This window comes from Notolepis coatsorum (assembly GCF_963971535.1).
Source record: "Notolepis coatsorum genome assembly, chromosome: 3".
NCBI classification, from domain to species: Eukaryota; Metazoa; Chordata; class Actinopteri; order Aulopiformes; family Paralepididae; genus Notolepis; species Notolepis coatsorum.
Window position 1 is genome coordinate 26,486,305 of NC_140167.1, and position 25,667 is coordinate 26,511,971.

General features: G+C 43.5%; 1 protein-coding gene across 1 annotated transcript in view; it reads left to right on the forward strand.

The window, feature by feature from the left end:
• The window catches only part of dlgap2a (discs, large homolog-associated protein 2a), a gene marked incomplete at both ends in the record, with an annotated part of 410,496 nt that overhangs the window by 333,092 nt on the left and 51,737 nt on the right, over positions 1 to 25,667 (forward strand). The window contains 1 exon segment of the mRNA XM_084311128.1: positions 817 to 1,518. Coding sequence (XP_084167254.1) covers positions 817 to 1,518 — 702 coding nt within the window.

Sequence of the window (25,667 nt, forward strand, 5' to 3'; positions counted from 1 at the left end):
AGGGAGAGAGATGGCGGACACACATTTACACACACTTCTGCAGTCCCTCCCTCCCTCCCGCCGTCCCTCTCTCTCTCTCTCTCTCTCTCTCTCTCTCTCTCTCTCTCTCTCTCTCTCTCTCTCTCTCTCTCTCTCTCTCTCTCTCTCCCTCCCTCTCTCTCTCTCCCTCTCTCTCTCTCTCTCTCTCTCTCCCTCTCGCTCGTTCTCTGCCTGTCAAACCCCGTTTGAGGAAGTGTCGGGTTACACTGCACTACAACCATAGAGGGGGCATTACTGCAGATCAGTGCTATATTAACGTCAGCAAAACGGTCAAATCAGAACAGCTTAGTTGAGTGAACTCGCGACTAGACTGATGAGTCAATATGGTAATTAGAGACACAGACCCATTGATACTAACCCATTATTACTATAAAACCACGCTAAACACAGAAAAAAGCCATTTATAATGCATGTCCCCTTTAAGACAAGAGCCAGCTCTGAACTGACCTGTAGGTAGTGGCAGGGCCTGATGTTAGGCTTGAGGTCTGTGGGCGTCATGGGTTTCTCCAGGTTGAGCGAGGACTTCCTGTAGGCCTCCTTGGCCTGGCTGACCGTCAGCGTGGACCAGGAGCTCCTCTTCATGAACTTGCCCTCCGGCGCCATGCTCATGCTCTCGCAGGCCGAGCACTTGACGTCGTTGTTGCTCTTCGACGTCTTGAGCGACAGGTCCCCCCCCAGGTGGCCGTGCACAGAGTCCGGGGGGTAACAGTGGGTGATGTGGTCCACGGGGTGCCGCGACATAGCGCTGGGCGTCCGGTACGTGCTGTCGCTGTCCAGGTTATCGTCCGAGCTCCACCAGCCGCCCGGGCGCTGCTTGCCGCCGCCGGCGCCGCCGTCCGCCTTGCGCTCTTTGCTCTTGCTGCGTTTGCTGTGTTTGTGGTGGCCGTGGTGGTGGTGGTGATGGTTGTGGTGGTGCGAGCCGTCTCGCTGGGAGTCGCCTTTGGTGCCGTTCATCTTGGAGGAGCCTTCCAGGGAGTGGGACTTGGTGAAGAGCTTCTGCACCGAGTGGACCAAGTGGCGTATCCTGCCGGGACTCTCGTTGCGCTGCTCCGTGGTGGTGGTGGTGGAGGTGCGTTGGTACTGCAGCGTGTGGAAGCCGTCGCGGTGCATCGGCATCTGCTTCTCGAACTGGTCCAGGAGGTTCGCCGGGATCCGGTTCATCTTGCCGCTGCCGCCGTGCGAGGACGAGCCGCCGTCGTCCCGGGACTCCCTGCCGCCGGACGGGCCTCCGCTGTCCCCCCGCGAGGCGCTGCCGTAGTGCATGCGGGGGAACGTGCTGCTGGAGACGGAGTGGTCGGTGACGGGCACGGACACGGGCATCACCATGCACTCGGAGTGGATGGAGCTCCTCGGGGAGCAGCGGTGGTGGCCATCCAGAGGGCAGCTCTCGGTGGGGCTGAGGAGGTAGGAGGGGGTCCGGGGGTCCCCGTGGTGGAAGTGGTGGTCCAGGGCGTGGTCGCAGTCGGCCAGGCCGCAGGGGTAGGCCGAGGTGGGGGAGGTCAGCTGGAGCTGGGCGGGGCGGCCGCCGGAGAGACCCTTCATGTTCCTGGGTGGAGGGGAGTAGCTGTCCTCATCGAAATACTGCGAGGGCGACCATGAATACTGCTGGTCTGTAGATGAGCAGAGAGAGAGAGAGAGCGAGAGAGAGAGAGAGAGAGAGAGAGAGAGAGAGAGAGAGAGAGAGAGAGAGAGAGAGAGAGAGAGAGATACATTAGAGATCACATCAATGAAAGAAAATAAATCCCCCCCAAAAAGAAAATGCATTTCAGAAGGACAAAATTACACCATGTCCCCCAAAGCAGCCTGATCATTATCCACAACACTCCACCACTCCCTCTCCACACACAGAGCCCAGACGTCCACAACTTCACAAAACCTCCCAAAAGTATAGCGTCACATAAATGAGAATGTGAGATCACAAAATAGCCCTTTCATTTCTCCTTTCCATCCATGGATGTGTGCAATACTGCAAGAGAGAGAGAGGGAGAGAGAGAGAGAGAGAGAGAGGGAGAGAGAGAGAGAGAGAGAGAGGGAGAGAAAAGAAGACAGGTAGGTTCCTGCATTGCCATTTATCCAATGCAAAGTGAAATAATAGCCTATCACTCCGCAGCGGATATGTCATCCGTCAAAGCCCTGAGGAGAGTGCTGTGAGGCGCACGGCTGGACAGGCGCGTCCTTGGGAGGCGTATATCCAACGCACCCCTCCCTCGCTCCCTCCCTCCCTCCCTGCCTCCCTCCCTCTCTCCTCCAGCCACATAGCCGTAGATTAAAACCCAATTCTCTGTGATCGGTCACCGAAGGCAGGTGTCCCGGCCGCTCCTCTCCCAACGCATTTTACTTAATCAGAGGATAGTTTAACTTTATCTCGCCGGCCGTAATTGCAAATGCCCTCCCCTTGAATCAAGTCCAGGACAGAAGTGGATGAAGTTCATATTCCGCCAGGTTTATTTGGAATACGACGAGCGCCGTGATGGATGACATGACACGTAATGATGAACGATGAATATTCACATTCGAAGGAACGACAAGATTTTCGAGCTCAACCTGCCGCCGATAACGCGGCCGGTGTCGTATAACCACGAGAACTGGTAAAAGTGAGGCGGCAAATCTGGTTAATTATAAGACTTTATGCGTTTGTTTTGTGGTGGAAATTAATAACCCTATTAACTTCCCTCATTAACTTCGAAGCGGGAACAATATGGGGCCAGACACTGAACAAAAGGTTCTCGAAACTGAGCCAAATATTACAGTAGAAAACCTTGGCCGTACCATATTTCATGCCTTATCTGCGCCCCGCCTTGTGCAGCAGAGTTCCCCTTAAAGAGGACGGGAAACAAAGCAAATATAAGTCTTCCACAGTCTTTCCCCTATTGCAGCTATACGCCTCATAAACCCCTGTACCTCCTCTCAAACGGTAACCCCATAAAGTGAAAGAGAGCTTTTATGAGCTAACACGGAGAGGGAGAGGAATAAACACATTTGCGAGAAAAGTGGTGTTGTATTTTGTTTTTAATTGGAGGTAACACTGGGGAATTGTAAGAGAGGGCTCTGGTAGGGAGGTAGGCTACTGTTAACCTGTGTTTCTGACAGTTATAATATCAAGTTATAATGACATTGATCACAGTTTGTCATATACGGTGTGAAAAATCCAGTTACAGGGGTGTACATCTGTCATTACATTAATATCTCTTATTACTCGGGATAATAAACCACAAAACGTAACGTTATTGGCATATATTGGAGCACAGTTAGTTTGTCTCCCCTATTTTTAGCATTGAGCAACAATCAGATTTGAAATCAGTTTCAAAATGGCGTCACTCTGGCCAGAATAAGAAACCTACTGTAAATACAGTAGATTTCATTATCTGTTCTTATGCACGCCTGGTGATAGTAAATGCAAATTGAACTTGATAAGATTTGGCACAATCCATAAATGTGCGAATTGGCTATAATAAGGTAATTTATAAGCCTGCTATTCTATATTCTATAATACTATTTCAAATTGCAGTTGTAAGTACCTCAGAGTCCACATATCTGAGGACTTGACATGGACCACACACATTGACAGTGTTATCAAGAAGGCACGACGGCGCTTAAGGAAGATCCAAGTGAGTCAGAAGATCCTCAAGAACTTCTACTCATGCACAATAGAGAGCATCCTGACTGGTAACATCACCTCCTGGTTTGGGAATAGCACTGCACAAGACAGTAGCAGACTACAGAGAGTGGCCCGTTCAGCCGAACGCACAATTGGAGGTGGGCTTCCCACTCTCCAAGACATTTAAAACAAGCGGTGGATGGGTAAGGCTAAGAGAATAATCAAAGACTCCAGCCACCCAAACAACTGCCTCTTTGAACTTCTGCGGTCAGGCAAGCGATACCGGAGTCTCATGGCTAGCACAGAGAGACTCAGAAGAAGCTTCTATCCCCAGGCCATCAGGATGCTCAATGAACAATGAACAATAACAAACCATCAACACACCCACAGCACACACATCCACCCGCACACACTCACTTTATATAAACAACACACTGTAGCACCCACTTTACCACTTTAGACACTAACACACTTTATATTTTTTTTTTTTTTTTTTTATATGGTTTAATTTTCTCATATTCTTTTTTTTTTTATATTTTTTTTATTATTGCAAAACAAAAATTATTAAAAGTCAGTACTCAACACATAATGCATAATGAAACTAACAGTCAAGGTGGTTAAAATTACATGCAAGTACAGAAACAAGATAAAAAAAAAAGTCTATAATAACATATTAACCGTATACAGTGTATATCCAGCGAAATTACAATTATATAAATGTTTATATAGAACATACCCCTAATACCTATTTTCTAAAACCCTACACACATATGCTCCAGCTCGAACCCCCCCCTCCCGGACCCCTCCTTGGATAGTACCTCTATTATCCCTCACTCCTAACAGACACTACCATTATAAGCTAGCTTTTATTCTCTCCACCACTTCTACCCACATTGACATTTTGGATTCGTTGAGACCCAGAATTCTTGCTGTAGATATTTCTTGATATATCACATCGAGATATGTAAGAGACCAAACTTTCCGGCACATTTTTTCCGGTTGAAACCAGCGTGATGCGATCAGTTTTTTAGCTACTGTGATACCCGATAAGACCAATCTCTTTAGCTGTGGATTTACTGCAAACTCAAAAACATCATTTAAAAGCAATACAGAGGGGTGTACTGGTATATTCCAAGATACGAGTTTTGATAATTGATGGGTCACATCTTTCCAGAATGCCTTAACTGGTGGGCAGTCCCAATACATGTGCATAAATGTCCCTTCGTCTCCATTTGTACATTGGGTGCATTTTGAGTCTTGTTTCAGGCCCATTCTGTTCAGTCTTATAGGAGTCAAGTATGTCCTGTGAATATAGTTAAGATTGATTTGTTGATGGTCCGGGTTCCTTGATGTAAGACGGACATTTGCCCAGGCTTCTTGCCAATCAAAGTCATTTTCCAGGTCTGGAATATCCCTCCTCCAGCCAGTGTCTAGTTGAAGGGTTTCATACGAGGACGTTAGTAATTGATAATAAAAACCTGATACAAAACCTCCCAATGTTTCTCTTTCATAGAAAAATTTGTGGTATCTGTGGTGTTCAACTGGTATGTGTAATGGAACACCGTGAGACCTCAAACATAGGCGTAACTGTATGTAAAAAAGCCATGTGAGGTTAAACTTTGTGCATATTTCTCCATAACTACAGAAGCCCTGGTTATTAAAAATATCCCCTAATGAGTGTATGCCTTGCTCTTCCCATATAGGGAATCTTATAGGACGTTTTCCCATTAAGAGTGCATTGTTATTGAATATGGGAATGTGATTATGCCATTTTTGAGGGTTAGGATATTTTTTTTGTGTTTCTCGCCATGTTCTGATTGCATGGGTAATTATGGGGCCAAATTCCCGCTCACAGTGCTTGATTAAAAGTTTAGTGTGTGCTATGTCCTTCAGTCTCTGTGGGGCTACTATGTTTTCTTCCAATTCTCTCCAAGATACCAAAGCCTGGGGATCAAACCATATTGTCAATGGTCTTAATGTGAAAGCCTTAAAATATTGTAAAAAATCTGGAACTGCCATGCCACCGTCTGCTTTATTTCTCTGTGCGGTGGATCTTTTTATGCGAGGTGGTTTGTTATTCCAAATACATTTGTATGTGGAGGATTGTAATCTTTTCCAGTAGCCCTCTGGAGGAGGTAACGGTAGCATTGAGCTGATGAAGTTGATTCTTGGTAATACATCCATCTTAACTATTGATACCCTTGCCTGTACTGAGTTTTTAAGTTTTGCCCACCTGTCCAGGTCGTCTTTGATTTTGTTCTGTATTTTTGTGTAATTGTGCTTCACCGTTTGCCTTATGGTGGGAAATATTTCCACACCCAAGCATCTAAAATGTTTAACCATGGGTATCGCACCTGGGAGGGTTGTGTCTTTTTTTGCTCGGATGTTAAGAGGAAGGAAAGCCGACTTCGGCCAATTTATTTTAAATCCCGATAAATCACCAAAGTTCTCTATCAACTTGAGTAGATGCGGCAATGTGGTGTTGGGGTTTTGCATGAACAATATTACGTCGTCCGCATATAAACTAATTTTATGTTGTGTGCCCTTGATTACGATTGGTTCTATGTATTGGGATTGTCTTATATATTGTGCTAAAGGCTCTAATGATAGATCGAATAGTCCGGGACTAAGAGGGCAACCCTGTCTGGCTGAGCGTGATACCGGAAAGATTTCGGAGATGAATGTGCCTGTTGTAATCATGGCCGATGGGTCCTTGTATAGTACTTTAATCATATCAATGAATCCTTTTCCTAACCCCATCCTTTCTAATACTGCCCATAGAAACGACCATTCCAGCCTGTCAAATGCTTTCATAGCATCCAGGGATAGCATCGCCTTAGGTGTGGTGTCCTCTTTGTCTGCATCTAGTACGTGCAGTATTCGCCTTATGTTATCATTGATCAGGCGACCTCTTATGAAGCCAGTTTGGTCCGGATGAACTAAAGACGTCATATGCTTTTGCAATCTGATGGCTAATATCTTAGAGTACAGTTTGACATCGGTTCCGAGGAGGCTTAAAGGTCTGTAACTACCGCACTCAGTGGGGTCCTTGTCTTTTTTGAGAAGGACTGAAATGAGTGCGATATTGTGGTGTTTATGGAAGCTCCCCTCCTTGACTGAGTATAAGATCATATTTAGTAATAAGGGTCCAAATATGTCCCAACAAGAAAGGTACATTTCTGATGGGATACCGTCTTTTCCCGGAGCCTTACCGTTTTTCATTCCGGATATGGCCTTCTTGAGTTCTTCTAATGTGATCGGTGCTTCTAACTGTTTACCGTCGTCCTCCGAAAGTTTAGGGAGAATAATTTGATTAAGATATGTGTCTAATTTGTTTTGATCAAAGGTCGTTTCTGAATTATACAAGTCGGAGTAGAATTCTTTGAATGTATCGTTTATTATTTTGGGGTCTGTTACAAGTACTTGTTGTTTTCTAATGGCAGTTATATCTGCAAATTTTGCATTAATTCTTAATCGCATGGCTAATAGGTGACTAGGTTTAGAACCTTGGAAATACTGCTGTTGTCTTGTGCTGCGTATTTGCATTTCCTATTTTTGTCTGTATATTGCATTGATCTCTGTCTTTAGAATGTTAACTTGATTTTCTAGTCCAGTAGAGTTGTTGTATTTTAAAGAATTAAATAACGTTGAGTAAAGCGTTTCCATTTCAGACAGTTTTGTGCATTGATTTTTGCGCAATATGGAGGAAAATCTATCCGTGAAATCCTTGATCATACCCTTTACCGACATCCATAATATTCTGGGGTCTTGCACTGCGTTTGCATTATCCCGTAAGAATACTGTGAGAGCTTCTTTGAGTTGTGTAATGAATTCCTTGTTGTTAAGCAGCATAGTATTAAAACGCCATCTTGGGGCCCGGGAAGATAGTATACCAAATGTTGCTTTCAGGATTAAATAACAGTGATCTGAAAGCGCATTGGGTATCATTTCCACTTCATATTTATCAAATATTCTCGGGATGCAAAGACGTAATCAATTCTGGATAATGTGTTGTGTCTCGCCGAACGACAGGAGTACTTTTGGGTCATGGGATTAAGTGAGCGCCATAAATCAATTACCCCTGTAGTCTTTGACCAATCTTTTAATGCTTTAGATGAATTTTTTTGTTCGCTGGAAAAGGCAAGGTAAGATTTGTCCATCCTTGGATTCCAAATGGCATTAAAATCCGCACCTATTATATATGAGTACTCGGGATGGTTTAACATTTCCCCGGTTAGTGAAGTGAAGAAACCCACTTCGTACAAATTTGGGGCATATACCGCTGCCAACGCCATTTTCCTGTTATTATGTACAATCCTAGCTATAGTTATACGCCCCTCAGCATCTGACCATACCCCTTTTAATTCGATATTTAATTTACGTCTGACAACTATGGCTACACCTCGAGTTCTCGTACCAAAAGAAGAGTGACTAATATTATGGTATATGTTATCCGCTAACGTATCTATGTCTTCCTCTAAAATGTGCGTTTCGCTTAATAGAGCCACGTCCACATGTTCTTTTTTCATCAGTGTGAGCACGCTTTTGCGTTTGTGTTGTTTGTTTATCCCACCAGTGTTCCATATCATTATATTCAAACTAGCCATAATCTATGCATGTTCTTGTGTAGTTTTTGGTAATGCTTCTGGAGTGCGAAGCTACAATAGATGTACATCCAATTAATGAGGTCCCGTTGAGAGCCGAGCTTAAAAACATATATATATACAAATAAAAATCCCCTATTTTCCCCTCGCCCAGAGAGTCGTACAGGCCTGTGTTCCAAAAACACATCCTCCGCGAATGACTCTCTCCCTTAGTCCACCGGATTGCCCAAACTGAGCATTGTAATCCTAATCTTCCTATGCTAATTGCCATAGGATCTAACATTTTCATTCTAATGCAATAGAATGTCGCTTTTGGTCTTGCACCTTCCCTTACTGTAATGAAATATTGTGTAAAATGATAAAAAATAAAAATAAAAAAAAACTTTCATCGACATATTCATTTGAACCCTCTACTAACATGTAGGAAAGTCAGGAAAAAGGAAAAGATTGTAGAGAAATATTGACACCTTAATGTAAAGAACAATGGAAAAGAACAATGTAAGTTAAAAGATAGAGATAAAAAATAGAATAATAAAAAAAAAATATATATATAAGGAATGAGAGATAGAATAATATTCAACGTGGAGAAGCCACTAGAACCGAATTAAGTGATTAGATACAATAGAAAAGCAGAGCCTTTTAGAGCTTCAATGTGCCAGTCACTTCATCAGTGGAGTGATTACTTAAATTGTTAGAATAACCTTGTTGTGTTCATACGTTTAGGTGTGGTTGATTTTTAAAGTATTATTAAGGACTGATTGAACTTCAGTCAATTGATTATCTGCTATGTATATACACACCGGATGTTTAATGTTAGAGTTGTAGGCCTTCGTTGTCATGGTGCATTATATTCTAGAAGGTTGTAGAATATACTAGTACCAATAGACTGTTGTTATGTTCCAGAATGATCTATGAGACCCAGGGCAGTCGAGCGATAAACCCAGAATATTCCAGATTGATCTTATTGCCAATGATATGTACTTGTCTCCCCGGAGACCAGAGTCTGAAATTATAATGTATTACGGAGCGTATTATACACAGTACGCATTGGTATAGACGGCCTGCATATCATCTGCTACTTTGATGAACACAATAAAAGTCATTCTAATACTGATATACACTGAGAAAGAGGGAGATGAATCGGCTTATCTGTTTTCAGACAATGTCGTTCTGACTTGGGGTATCTCCTCCATATTTAATCCAATAATCCTCAGCCTCTTTAGGTGTGCGTAATCCAATCCTGCGGCCGTCCCTTTTCACGATCGATAACAGCGCCGGGTATGTTAGCCGTGGCTTGTGGCCAGCCTTGAACAATTTTTGCATCACCTCCTTGTATGGTAGACGTCGAGCGATGGCTTCTTTGCTTAGATCTTCGTAGATAAATATTGAATGTTCACCATGTTTCAGCATCCCACGTTGGATGCGAGCAATTTTGATGATGTCATCTCTTATTGATGTCTTCCGCAGAGTAACAATGATGACTCTTGGCCCTTTGCTTCTTTGCTCCCGAGAACCGATTCTGTAAACTTGGTCCACTTTCGGCACTTTGTTTGGAAAGTTGTTACCCAAAATCAATGAAAGCACTGTTGGAAAGTTGTCGTCTTCGCAATTGACTGCTTCATCAAGCCCTACAATGCGGATGTTATTTCGCCTGTGGTAGCGATGGGATTCGAGTAGCATCTCCAACGCTTCATCTTTAACCTCCTGTATTTCCCTCCGGCATGCTTCTTTCACACTTTCTATCTCATTTGCCATCTCTGTCATGCCATTGCAGATGGTGTTTTCGTTCACTTTGACTGCCAGTGTAATATCTGTCACCGAATTCTCCACTGTCGTGATTCGCTCGGACTGTGCAGCGACCGCTTTCTTGACTTCTTCTAATTTCGCATCGATGCGATCGAATTTATCTTCGACGTGTGCTTTGAGCTCCTCGATGTGTGTAATCTGTTCTTTCATCAGGTTAGTCAGTGAGTTGAAATCGGGTGGTATGGTTGTACTGCTTGTGCCAGCTGGTGGTATAGGTGCAGTGACGATGGCGATGGATTTGTCTGCTATTATCTTATCCAGATCAGCTGCTCTATCTCTCACGGAGCTTGTTCCTGTCGCTCCTGTTATGTTGACAACTATTGTCTCTCTGGGGGCTTTCACACTCAGCCTTTTGTATCGAATCACCGTCCCGGAGCACGGGGGGCAGTGTTCTCACTCACCACTTTTGGGGTGCGAGTCGGCGCTGAATCGTTTCACCCCCCGCTGAACGGGACCAGCTGGCAGAGGTGGTCTCGGGGTCGGTCCCGGGAGAACGGGGGGTGTGGCTTTGCGAGCTTGTACCTTTTCACGGGCGTGGCGCCTGGTGCTGACATAACGTCATAAATTTTGTTTGCCATTGCTATGTCTATACATAGTTCGAATGCATTTATTTCTATTAGACCAGTGGTGCCCAACAAGTCGGCCGTGGTCGACCAGTAGATCGCTCAAAACGCTCAAAAGCGGACTCTACAACACCATCCATTCGTGATAAAATATAACTTCATATTTATTGGCAATTTGTTCATTTTATATCAACATCCAGAGTCCGCAGTCGTGTTAAGACATTCCCGTTTACATTTTCGGTCGACCAGTAGATCAATGACATTCAATATAATCGATGCGAGCAATGTTACTAGTATGTTGCATGTGTAGTAACGTTAGCGTTAGCCGTTAGCTTAGCGATATTGTTAACCCTGCAAAACGATCAAAAGCGGGCTCTACAACAGAGTTCCATTCGTGAGAAAAGGGGGGTGGGTTATATTGACAATGCTTGACAACAGAGGTTCAAATATAGCTTCATATTTATTAGTTATTTGTATCTTTATATCAACATCCATTCTCCAGTCTCCGTGTGAACACTTCCTGTGTTTACATTTCGAGCGTGACATCATCGACTACGGCAAGCTTACAAGCTCAAAACGCAAACCGTAAACAAAACCCAGAGCGCACCCAGAATGAAGTGTGTACACAAACTAGAGGGGGGAGAGGGGGGGGGGGGGTTCGGATCAGATCTCGGCACGGGCGGAACGGAACGAAATAGAAACGAATAGAGTGAGTGAGAAAGGGCCCTCTGTCGGGGACCATAGTCGATGGTCCCGGTGTATTTTCCTCTTTATTCTCCTCGTCGGGGCTTGTCGCCAACGGTTCTGTACCCGCGTCGCCTAGACCGCGTCTTCTTGATCGTGTTTCGCTCTGCGCCGCTGAAGTTGCCGTTTCTTGTTTCTTTGCCGTCTTTCCCCTATCCTTACCCATGTTGTCTTTTGATATAGTTAGTAGAAGGTCTTATAAATACATACGATGTGGTCTTATCTCTTTTGGTATTGTCCAAATAATGTTTTTAAACGAAATTAACGTTGATGGGAGCGGAGCTGTTGCCAAATGCGTGCGCTACATATTGCGCTAAACCGGAAGTCACTTTATATTTATATTTATTGGTAAGGAAATTTGCACATCAATCTCATTCCTTATTGCACCTCATTGCACCTCACCACCACAAGGTGGCATCACAAGCTAAGCTATACCTCACAATTTCTACACTGTACTGTACCTGCACTGTATATACTGTACATACTGTATATATGTATATTGAAAATGTTTGTTGTTTACACTTGTTTACGTACTTGACTTTCTATTTTATACTTATATTATACTTATTTTATACTATCTTGTTATTATCTAGCACACTCTCAGGAGCAAAACAGAATGAAGCATTTCATGCAAAGTATTCTGTATTTCCGTATGACAAATAAAGAAACTTGAAACTTGCATTGATCCGGATGGGAGAATTCAGTACTGTATCTACAAAACCTTCTGTTTAATTATCTTCCCTTTATTCATTTCCTTAGATTTTCTGTACACGTGATCTCAAGAAGGTACTGAACGAGATCAGTGGCAGTTTCTTATGTCTGGTCATTTTTAGCATGGTGTTATTCACTGTCAAAGATGCAAAGAAAAATCATAATTCATATTCTCCTTTGTTTCATCACAATTTAAGCAAGCCTAGTAATAGACACAATATTTCTGACACTGGGAATACATTCACTGAGGTCCATAGATGTCCCTAGATACCAAGAACATGCAAATGGACCTTGTAGAAGTGAAGCAATATTCCATTTACTTAGGTATGTATTTTAGGCGGATTTTCAGAAAATAGGGCTCCGGGCTTAAGAGGTTAAAACAATTCATACAGAACCCATTTTCTTTTTTTGACCTAGAGGCCTCTGGGTAGGGTGTTTCTGAAAAATGCCAACGCTCATTGAAAGCTCTCTATGTCCTCTTCAAAATGGCGTAAAAAAAATTACAATTCCCGACGGAATGGCTGACATTCGCGATAAAAACAACAGAAAAACAAAAAGTTAAATCTATCTAATAACACTTTAACCTATTGGTAAACTAACGTATTGATGATAATATACATTATAACTGCTATTGTGACATAATTATGATGTTTATTCTTATACGTTTGAAAAAAAACCTGATAATTTTGTCAGACAGTCTGCAGAGGTTGATTTATGACATGATGTCATTTTGGGACCGGTAGCCGTAAGAAAAAAAGCTGCAAGAAAACGGTAAATGTCTGGCATCAATGGTTTCCAAATACTTACTGTCAAATTACAGTAAAATCATAAAGGTTAATATTTTGATAAAAGGTCCTTTATTCCATTCTATTGTATATTTAATTAAACTTTATTAAAATATATTCCATTTTATTTTATTCTACGTTAATTGTCTGTTAACGTTGATGCACCAAATGACCAAGACAAATTCCTTGTACTGTATATGCAAGCTTACTTGGCGATAAAGACTTTTCTGATTCTCATTTCGAATTCTGATATTTTCGTGATATATACGTAGCATAGCGTGAATCAGGCTCAGCAGCTATATTTTAGACACTCCCAGTTAGTTCAGAATTCCGACCGAAAAACAAGCATGAAACACAATTCACATGTTATACTAAAGATCTAAGTAGTTTGATCAATGTCTGTGAAGGTAAACAACACTCCACCAAGCCTGAGAAACAGGTATCTAAGACAACATGTCCACATCCCTGTAAAATCCACCGGGTGCTGTTGCTGCGTCTCTCGTCCCACTGTCCACCTCCAGGATTTGTCTCCTGGTTATTTCCAAACTCTGTAGAGTCTTGACTCTGTCTCTATACTTTCTTGCCTCTGGCTTTGGGAGAGATCTGTTCATATTCACACATCAGGGACGTTCAAGGTCATAAAAAGAACATGAATTCTGCTTTGAGGGCACTTTCCCTTCACACGTCTCCATTGGGTTCGATTTATAGACTTATTTGCAACACGGTCTACCTTCCCGCCTCCTGAGGCACGTCTGGGGAGCCCTCTGCTATACTGCTGTTGCACATCTACATCGTTGGGAGATGGAAACCGTGTGTTCACCAGCCCCCCCTCCCCCGCACGATGCTGTCTGACTTACTTAGCGACCTGATGTCAAATTAATCTAGTCTAAGAAGGAGCGCTAAACAGTGAAGACATTATTCCCAAAGAGGAACTCATTTTGTGCAAAGCCCCCGTAACATCACATCAAAGTGAGCGGAGTGGAAAAACAACAACATGGCGGCAGGCTGCGAACGCGGGCTCTCTAGCGTCACGCGGGGTGAGTTCGGTGTCAGAGCGGTTCATCGCATGGCGCCCGCCGCCACAGAGGGCGATGGTTGCACTATTGTTTGACACATGACGATACATTTCTGTCTGTGAAGTTATGCCACGGTTGTACTCCATGGCCTCTCTCTCTCTTTCTCTCTCTCTCTCTCTCTCTCTGACGATCGACTATTCCTTCGTGGATCTCTAGGAGGAGCAGCGCTGAATAAATTATCTGCCAGACAGAGTTATGGTATTCCCCAGGATTATACGACACTCATGACAAGCCTGCCTGCCCCTCTCTCTCTCTCTCTCTCTCTCTCTCTCTCTCTCTCTCTCTCTCTCTCTCTCTCTCTCTCTCTCTCTCTCTCTCTCTCTCTCTCCCTCCCTCCCCCCCTCTCTTTCACGTCTTCCACTGCCAATAGAAAGTTCCAGATATGGCTGAAGGGGGAAGAATAAGAGTGGATGCAGGATTCAAAAAGCCCATTGCATATTAATGCGAGGCGGATGGGAGCGAGATGCCTCCTGGCACTGAGCTCAGAGCAGGGAGCCAAGTATCTGTGACATCTGTGGACAAGCAGACGTCTTGTTGTTTCTGCACTGATACCAGCAACCAGGCAAGGCTGCCAACTGCATCTAGAGGTTTTGTATTATGTATTGTATTATGGAATGGCGCTGATGACGACAACAATGATGATGATGATGATGATGATGATGATGATGATGATGATGACGACGATGATGATGATAGTTCCGAGTATATATCTGCTTAAAAAAAAGAAAAAGAAAAAAGAGTGGTAAATGTGGTAAATACACAGGTCACAACATGTTTACTGGAACGTTTTGGAGTTGTATTTGGAGTGTATTTCGTGACTGTTGGGAACCAGGTTACACTGGCACACTTACTTCCAGTGAATGACGTTAAGCTAGGCTAACGGTGCGGCTGTTCCCTAAGCCTAATGCATGCAGAGAAGAAAAGGGTATGTATCTGCTTGTCTAACTCCAGGGTAGATGGCATGTAAGCGAATTTCCCAAAAAGTTGGCATGTTCCTTTAAGACATTTACTTTTACCAGAGTACTATTTTATAATCTGGGTATTTCTACTTTTTGGGTATTTCTAGGAACTGTGTACTTCATCCGCCACTGGTTATAGAACATTGACGCCTAAAGTGACGTTCACATTTCAGTGGAAGAGTGGTTTTGCACGGAGAGGGAACAACATGCTTGTACGAAAGTTCACAGTGTAGTCGCTGGTCATTTCCAACCTGGAGGCAAACTAGCCTGCTTGATAAATTCACGATAGTCTACATTACGTGATCATTAGCCTATTATAATCAATAAGGAGTGGTGGTGTTTTTTTTGTCCGTTTTCAGTTGTAAAGATAAATTTTTTCTTTTTCTTTTCATCGTGTGCTTGAGTAGTCAAGCATTATGCAAAGCAGTGAGCAAAGCGCCTCCTCTGAAATGTGCACGTTGCATGACAGAGAAAACACACAGCGATGATGTTAGTTGGCCTGGCTTTGCTCTCTCCAAGCCAGCCACCAGTGGGACTAGCGATGACGTCTGTCTGCCTTGCTTTGCTCTCTCCAAGCCCGCCACCAGTGGGACTAGTGATGACGTCAGTCTGCCTTGCTTTGCTCTCTCTGGGCTGGTGGCCAGTGGGACTAGCCATGACATCAGTCTGCCTTGCTTTGCTCTCTCTGGGCTGGTGGCCAGTGGGACTAGCGATGACGTCAGTCTGCCTTGCTTTGCTCTCTCTGGGCTGGTGGCCAGTGGGACTAGCCATGACATCAGTCTGCCTTGCTTTGCTCTCTCTGGGCTGGTGGCCAGTGGGACTAGCGATGACGTCAGTCTACCTTGCTTTGCTCTCTCTGGGCTGGTGGCCAGTGGGACTAGCGATGACGTCAGTCTGCCTGGCTTTGCTCTCTCTGGGCTGGTGGCCAGTGGGACTAGCGATGACGTCAGTCTGCCTTGCTTTGCTCTCTCTGGGCTGGTGGCCAGTGGGACTAGCGATGACGTCAGTCTGCCTTGCTTTGCTCTCTCCAGGCCGACCGCTGGTGGGAGTTTCAGGAGGTGAGAGCTAAATCTAAATCTATATCTAACTAAACACGTCACCTATAAACATAGAACTGCCGCGCTTAGCACATTCATTTTGTAACTAAGAGATTTGCTGAAAAAAACATGTCTTGCATAGATTTATCCGGCACAGTTATGTTTTCAAGGTATTTTTCACATGGCCATTTCCTGGTTGTAAGGTGGCACATCTCAGCCGAAATCTTGCAGTCCTGCCTGATTGGAATCAATGGAAATGGTTCATTGTGCAGTAAACATTGCATTAATTAAGTAGAATCATTAACTTTTCCCCCTCATACTGCGGACATGGTTCACATCCCCCAGCGGTCCCTCAATGTCCCACGGGGGGAGATGAATTGTTGTCCATCGGAAATTAATACAGGCGAAATGGTTCACGTGAAAAACGGGGTATTGTGTGTTTTCTCCGTAAGCCACTTAGACCTGCCCCCAAACATACTGTAGGCTCCTTCAATGCAACAATTTCCGCTTTCGATGGGCGAGCACTCTCCTCAGACATAAACCAATCATGTCTCACTTAACATTTGGACCTGGACCAAAGCTCCGATATTGTCCAAGCCCCCCTGAGCTCCGGCAGTGATAAACATGCCTCCCATCTGACATGCGGCGGGAGAAGTGTGTGTGTGGGGGGGGGGGGGGGGGGGGGGGGACGTCGAAAAGGAAGAGGCTCATTTTACGAGACGCCTCGCTTTTTGGAGCTCCTGTTCTACCCGTGCGCAGCGTATGAATAAAGGTCGTTTTGCTCCTCTTAACACATTAGCATTTAAATAGCGTTATATCTGCACTGAGTATCACCGACAGCCCCCCGCTCTTCCGACGGCTCCGGCTCTAACCGGAGTTGAAAACAAAGTTAAAAGATGATAAAGCGCGGGACTAGACTGTGGGAGCAGTAGCCGCTCGACCTTCAGACTTGGCAGCGGTTAGCATGGCGGCACCCATATTGTCGGTGAGTCACGGTGCGGAGGCAGCGCTACAATGAACTGCAACAATGAACTGCAACCAGGCCCTGAACCGGCTTGTATTGACACAAAGGAATCCCTCCATTACAAACTGACTAGGTTAAAAAGTTCTGATCGCCTACCAAACATCTGCCAAATTCACGTCAACCCACGGCTCAGCTTCTTCCCCCAGGCCATCAGAGTCTTGAACACTGAACTCTCCACACAACAAGCACACATGAGCACACACACAACACACACACTGTATACGCTCACACACTAGCAGTCACTTTAACATGAACACACAGACGCTCACACTTATGGTCACTTTACACAATGAAAGGTCACTTTAAAAACAAGAACGGGAGTGGTTCTTGTATAGTAAACAGATGGATATAGCAAGCTAAAGACACATAGTATAACTGTAGATTGTATAGTATAGCATTGTATAGCAGTGTACACATAAGACCCAGTGCCTCATCCGTAGCTAACAGTGTATTGCACTATCACAGGACCTAGCATGTCCTACCATGCTTTTGTAAAACTCATGTACATATATACCTGATATGTCTTACTCTATTACTTGTATTATTGCACAAATGTCGCATTCTCATCCTATCGCATTCTTATTATTGTATTATGCACAATCGTTGCGGGCAAGACCCCCCGCATTTCACTGTATACTTGTATGCCGTGACAAATAAAACTCTTGACTTGACTTGACTTGGCTCACCGCTTAAAGGTCAGTCAGGTGCATTGGAGCGTTCCAAGATTCCACAGATCACCACCGTTTACCGGTATGGTTTGGATTGGTAGACTGGGGGTTTCAAAGAGAGGACGACGTCTACATGTTGAAATGCGGCGCACGGCGGGTTAAAAGTCAAACGGAGACAGAACATCATCGAGCTGAACAAGCAGCAGCACCGCCTCCAACTGGCCCACCGCCCCTTTCCTTTTGGAGGGAAACAAATCGATGAAACGGTCTGCTTATCCGTCTCCCAAAGGTTAAGCGAGGTCTCCCCGGAATTCTGGCCTTTCATGAGAAAATCAAAGGCCCCTAGGGAGCAAATCAGCGACGGTTTGGGCTATTAGATTTGAGTAACAGCTAATGGACACGCAGTCCGAGCCCCGTTTGAGTCTGATTCACGAGGTTTACAATGTCATCACAATGTAGACCGGGGCTTATGTCTTTTGGCAGACAACCCTGCTTACTCATCCATCTATTCTACAGGGACAGCGGAGGGCAGCCCAGGCATACATTGCACAGCATACACTGTAAAAACTGAGCGTCATCTGGTCATCAGCTAATTTTATTCAACCAAAACTGTGTAAAATGCAATTCATAAATGGTTCACATTCATTTAATTCAGCTCAATTCGATTTCAAATGGCCCGTAGTATTTTTTTTAATTTTTATTATGTATAGGTTACTAATAATTATTTAATAAATATGAATTAACCCCAATCCCAGTTGTTACAGTGTAGAATATTCAGCTGATACAGAACCTGTGGCCTCGCCCACTCCAGACACCGGCCCTCATCTAACCAAACAGCCGTAGCTGTGGACAGCCACATCTATTGTCACTGACACAATCCGCCATCGGCCGTCCATCTGTCTCGTGGAACTAGTATGACTCCCGACATGCCGGCAGACATTATGCAGCCTTCTGTATTCATACCCCCGTGACCGATGTCTGCAAAGAGACGAGCTGAGAGGGGCGAGAAGGTGGGGCGTCGTGAAAATTGGCTTCTTCTACACGTGCTGAGTCAGCACTGCATGTATCACACACACACACACACACACACACACACACACACACACACACACACACACACACACACACACACACACACACACACACACACACACACACACACACACACACACACACACACACACACACACACACACACACACACACATACACACACACACACACACACAAGGGGTTAGCGCTGTTCTCAGAGCTGCAAAAAGACACTAAATCAAAGTGGGAATCCACTAGAGGAATGTTATGAAAATGATATAGAGCGGGGGGCCACAATCACATCAATCTATACCACAGCCATGACTTTCGTTAATAGGAAGGTCTGGTGGTTAACACGCACGAGTGCCCATGGGACACCACGTGGCCTATTGATCTGAGAATAGTCTATAATTAAAAATATCTATCAATATTGTGAATATGATCATCATATATTAGGCTACTATGTGAATGTGATGGTACTATGCAATAGTAGCATGGCATTTCAGTTATGTACCAATTTCAGAATTCCCTCATGGCTCCATACTCTCAGTCTGCAGCCACAGTGTTGTTATTATCGCTGGATTATTAAAAACTCAAAATCTGTCTCTAATTGATTGTCAATGGGGGCAACTGCAACTTCATACATAAAGGGCACCACAGGTTCAATTCCTCTTTCTTTCTTTCTTTCTTTCTTTCTTTCTTTCTTTCTTTCTTTCTTTCTTTCTTTCTTTCTTTCTTTCTTTCTTTCTTTCTTTCTTTCTTTCTTTCTTTCTTTCTTTCTTTCTTTCTTTCTTTCTTTCTTTCTTTCTTTCTTTCTTTCTTTCTTTCTTTCTTTCTTTCTTTCTTTCTTTCTTTCTTTCTTTCTTTCTTTCTTTCTTTCTTTCTTTCTTTCTTTCTTTCTTTCTTTCTTTCTTTCTTTTTTTCTTTCTTTCTTTCTAAAGCAGATGTTATGATGGTTGCAGCAGCACTGCAGTAGGTGAGCCTGGTCTCTGTTGTATAACAGTGTGTGACTCGACAATCTCCACAACATCCGGACTGATGCCAGAGTCCATGCCGCCCCCCCACCCTCAACAATGGAAATAAGCCCTTAGGGCCTTATTGTGTTTTTATCATTATTGATTATGCCTGTTCCCGCAGTGTCTCTGAGGCCTGCTTGTATTTTACTGATCAATAATGTGTGTGTGTGTGTGTGTGTGTGTGTGTGTGTGTGTGTGTGTGTGTGTGTGTGTGTGTGTGTGTGTGTGTGTGTGTGTGTGTGTGTGTGTGTGTGTGTGTGTGTGTGTGTGTGTGTGTACCCCACAAATGTCAGTGTTGGCACAGAATACACAGTAGCTTCTAATGTTTTCCTGTTGTTGTGTTGGTACATAACACACACCTGGCAGTGCTGTCTGGATGTGACAGTAGATAGATACCCCCCCACCATACAGCCTCAGGATCAACAGTGATCAAAGAGGACACCCCGGTATCTATTGCCTCGTCTCTCTGATAGCCGGGTTTAGCCGTGCAGGGGTCTGTCACAGTGATCCATTGCCTTTATAAGCTGGCCAGACCTGGCTGGACCCCGGCTGAGACAGCTGCCTTTCACCACCTGGCTGGACCTGGCCAAAGCCTGACTGGGACTGCTGTATCATCATGGTTTAGCCTGTGCACCACAGTCGGTGGTGTGAATCTTGAAAGGTTGCCTAGCAACCGGAGAGTTTACAAGAAACGCAATGGAGACACAAACACAACCATATACCATACCATGCTAGACCATGGCCAGCCCCAGCCAGGCTGAACATAGCTAATGAAGACAAGGCATCTGTCTCACCTGTCGTGTTATTCCACAAGTATACACGTGAGTCCTCTGTATTGTTTGTGAGTGTCTTTATTTTGTTAGCTTCACGTAAAGTCTCCATTCCAATAGAGAGAGTATATATTTTGGTGTTTATTTGATTGATTTGGCCTTTTATTTATTATGTTTCCACAGTTCTTTCCTCATACTTTATTAACATTTTGTACATAATACAAGTTCATGTTAAAATGATGACACAAAAAGCCAGGCAGAGGGCTTGTTTCAGTTTTCTAATAAACAATCAAACTGAACTTTTTTTTGCCTGCCGTTGTTTGATGGAAACTTGATCATAAAGTTAAAAAAAAAACAAAAAAAAAGTAGTGCCGATGTAGTTAGCTATTTTTGCCATGTTCTTGTAGTGTAGCTTGCTACATTTATCTGGGGATAGCTTCCATTGTAGTTGAGCTATATTTAATCGAGAGTAACTTGTAGTGTAGCTTACTACATTTTCCAAGTAGCTTGCCCATCACTGGTGTCACTGCATGACGACATTGTCAACGTGTGCAATGAATAAAGAATTCTTCAAAGTCCAGTTGAATCTTTATTCACCAATAGCCCTTAATAACAGATATGCATATTCCTGCCTAGCCCAGGAAACGTCTCCTCACACGAGCCTATCCACCCGAAGCGCTACTCCCTTTCAGAGTACGGCGAGGCTACAGGCCAACCGTCTGTCAACTGAAATGGGAATGTCTCTCTCCTCAACACTCCACTTGGCCTCCGCGCAGCGCAGAGAGCCGAGGGCGCCCCTGGTCGCTACAGTAGCTGGAGAGAGATTATGTTATCCAGATAAGCAGAGGCCGCTGAATGGTCTGAATGCTTATCGAGAGGCAGTGAATTAGCCAGCTAATGATGAACGTGTTATCTATGCTGCACTCAGCGCTCCTCCTCATGCCCCCCTGTTCCCTCTGAGCCCCCGTTCCCTCTGCCCGTCAGGGCGGGGAGGGTACGACAGGTGGTGATAAAACTCACTAAAGTGACAGGATCAGCGTTTCTAGAAAATGGGGGGCCTCTCAGAATGACAATATCCTTCCTGAATATCGTTCCTGAAGGCTCTGCGACCGCACTCCTACACGGAGCTGTCCCCCTGCGGAGCTGTCCCCCTGCACGCCTGTACGTCACAGCCTGCTCGACACCTCTGCCTGAGAGAGCCAAAAACTGTACAAAATCCGGACATCCGCAAAACTGTGGCTATAACTTTGAAGTGGGTGTATAATTATACAGAGTATCACAAATAGCCAAAAATTAAGCTTGTCACGTATGAGTTATGCAGTGATGTAGTTATCAGAAGAGTAAACAGACCATCTGTTCTGCGAAAGGAAACGTTACCTTCATGGCTACGTTCATTGTAGTTTGATTGAGTTTATTTTTGGTTCTTATTAGGGATGTTCGATATTGGCTTTTTTACCGATACCGATATACCGATATCGTCCAACTCTTAATTTCCGATACCGATATCAACCGATATCAACCGATACCGATATATATGCAGCAGTGGAGGTTTCTCTATGACAACACGTGAAACACAAATTCACTCATAATTCATAATTATTATTCATTTACATATATATATAAATTTATTTTATTTATATATATATAAAAAAAAAAAATTATTATTATTATTTTAAATTTTTTTATTAGAAAAGTTTTCCTCTGTAAAAAAAATGCCAGTGAATTTTTTCTTTTTAAAAAATTGGCAAAATTGCCAGCTCTGAGCAGGCCTGCACTGCAGTAATGACTGCAGTAATTATTCGTGAAGAAAACTTCACAGGTGTGACCCAATGTTATATAAATAATAAATAACAGCCAATCGAAATAGGCTATTAATTTCGTCTAAGCACGGTCTGTGCAGTTAAACTCTTGCCTTTGAATGGAGGATTGAATGATTGACAGCCCTTGCCATCCAATACATGGAGGTTGAATATGATTGGCAGCCTTGCAAATCCAATCAGAGATTGCTGCATTGCAAAGTCAAAACGGGTCCATCTGCAGGGTAGGTTTAGCTCTGGCCAATCTCAAGTTTCTCAAGTTTCTTTATTAGTTGTCATACAGAAGTACAGAATACTTTTATACAAAATGTAACAGAAATAAGCATTTTGTATAAAAGTATTCTGTACTTCTGTATGACAACTAATAAAGAAACTTGAGAAACTTGAGATTGGCCAGAGCTAAACCTAATCTCCGACCCTGCAGATGGACCCATTTTGACTGTTTGAAAGAGCAAGGAAGTAGTTTAGTTGTTGTTTAGTAGAAGTAAGCTGTACAGCTATAACAAGTAAAGTCAGGCTAAATTAAACTTTGCGCCAACATTAGGACCGAAGTATAAACCAGCAACTGAGCAACATGAAGAAGTGGATTTATGCATCTGGATCAGAAAAAACATTGTGGATGAAAAAGTAAGTAGGCTAGTGTTTGTAAAAGCTTGTATGCTAACAGTAGCTACCCAGCTTAGCCTACATCACAATGATAATCACCAAGCTAACTTACTGTACACACTGTAGGGCTGGGCAATTAATCAAAACAGAATCGCGATATCGATTCATAGACCTATGCAATCTAATTTCTAAGTTATGACTATTTTTTTTTATTAATTTTTTTTTTTTTTTAATTATTTTATCTGGGTTGAACATGATTTGTGGAACTCCCTCTGGTGTTGTGGTCGTGGTATTCACTGACCTTTGGGAAGTATTTCGACATGCACATGGGTATCTTAGTGGTGTAGTGTATCTTGTAGACCAGGCAAGTTGCTGTACTCTGTCGTCTACTCTAAGCCATCCTAGGTTGTCAAAGTGGGCAGGGGTGAGGTGGGTTTTAGGAGTAAGGTCAAGCAGTAGTCTGACCAGTTTGTTTTGTGATGTTTGTAATCTTGTTTTTAGTGCCTTTGAGGTGCTTTGGTACCATGAGGTGCAAGCATAGTCGTAGTACCCTTGAATGAGTGCTCCTGTTAGAGTCTTCAAGGTATTCTTGTTTACCAGAGAGGAGATCCGGTACAAGAATCTAGTTCGTTGGTTGACTTAGTTTTATTACATTGGATCCCATTTTGTCACAGGAATGATTTGCCTCTATAGGATGGAACCCATGTAGGGAATTTCATCTTTCCTTTTAAGATAAGATAAGATATTCCTTTATTGATCCCCTTGGGGAAATTCAGGCATCATAGCAGCATGGGGGAAGGGGGGGGGGGGTACAGGTAGTGAAAACAACACAAGCTGTGTAAACAAATAGGTCAATATAATTTACTATCTAACTAACTGAAATATATTTTCACAGTGTCACATAAGGTGCAGTATGCATAAGGTAGTGTTATAATTTACTATCTAACTAACTGAAATATACATTATTCATTATTCACAGTATCACAGTATCCACATAAGGTGCAGTATGCCTAAGGTAGTGTAAGTTGTCCTCCTTGGGTTCCTATAAGTCCCAGGTCGATGTCTGGCAGCAGTTGCTGCCCACTGTTGTGGAGCCTGATGGCCACTGGTATGAAGGACTGTCCGAGGCGGTTAGTTGAGTGTCGGGGGGGTATGAGTCTGTGGCTTCCTTGTCACCTTCACCTAATATGTTTTGATCTGGTCAGGTGCGCTGTCACCTAAAATGTTTTGATCTGATCAGGTGCGCTGTCACCTAAAATGTTTTGATCTGGTCAGGTGCGCTGTCACCTAAAATGTTTTGATCTGATCAGGTGCGCTGTCACCTAATATGTTTTGATCTGGTCAGGTGGGCTGTCACCTAATATGATTTCATCTGGTCAGGTGCGCTGTCACCTAATATGATTTCATCTGGTCAGGTGCGCTGTCACCTAATGTTAATATGTTTTCATCTGTGTCCACTGACCACTGACACACAGTGGGGGATGTTTTAAAAATATAATTTAATATATAATATAATATAATAATTTGTGCTTCACCTAAAAATTTGGTCAGCAGCCTCCACTGATATGCAGGGTTTCCCCCCCCCCCAAAAACGGAATAATTTCAGGTAATTAACATTACATATCTCTTGTTGTGCAATTAACACAACATTATGGGTAAATAAAAGTTAAATAAATGTAAAATTATTATTATTATTATTATTATTTATTTTTTTATGTTTGAAAACCGATACCGATAATTTCCGATATCACATTTTAATGCCAATATCGGCCGATAATATCGGTAGGCCGATAATATCGGACATCCCTAGTTCTTATTTATGAAATATACTAAAGAATATGGAGGGGAAAATAATACAATATTATTTATTCAATATGTTAAGTAGCACCGGTTAGTTTACATCCTCTATGGGCAAGAAATATTTGACAGTGGAGCGCAAGTAGAACGTCGTCCAACTCTCTGCGTAGGAGAAGGGGCTCTGGCTAATCGTTTGTATCCTAGAACCAAATACAAAAGATTGTGATGCAACTTGAATTATCATGACGGATGTTTGTGAAATGCAAATGACTGTAGACCTCAGCCGTTTAATTGTCTCAACCGCAAAACGTCTCCATGATATTGAAGGAAATCACTGGTTTTCCCTTGAAATGACAGGCATGTATGTGAAGTGCATATCTATAGAGATATGTAGTTTTAACATGTATTGTGTGTTGAACTCAGGCTGTAAGAGACGGACAGAGAGAGCGCCAAGGTCACTCACAGAGATAGAGTGTTCATTTAAAGCCGTTGCTAGGGAAATAGACTTTATAGCTGGTATTCTTCCGGTAACAGAGACAGAACAGAAGGGTTTTGGATAGCAGCGAGACAGGAGAGAGCTCCAGCCTCCTCCAGGCCTGGAGGGCGGGGGAAGCAGCCACGAGGAGCAGTGGTGCAGTGCTGGGCAACCGCGGTCAAACGGCGTTTGGGCTTCGAAGTGCGCGCATCCTATTATTATGCAAAGTCTAGGTGATAAGTGCCTAGACTTTGCATAATAATAGGATACCGTTTGGCCTCCGCCCATATTACGACTGCACCCGTGACGAGGAGAGCTAGCTTCGGCTAATAGAACAGATAGCTACCGGCTAACAGAACAGGCTTCAGCTAGTGAGCTAAGCTGCAACAACCAAGAGAGAGTTTATTAATCTAGTTTCTTCACCTTTTAAAGACGTTAAATTTGTTTCATTCTGTACAAGACCTATTGTTTATGAAAATAAACAACCCACTTGGAAAGAGATCACATTTCGAGTTGATTCTTTTGCCCGGATGCATCAAC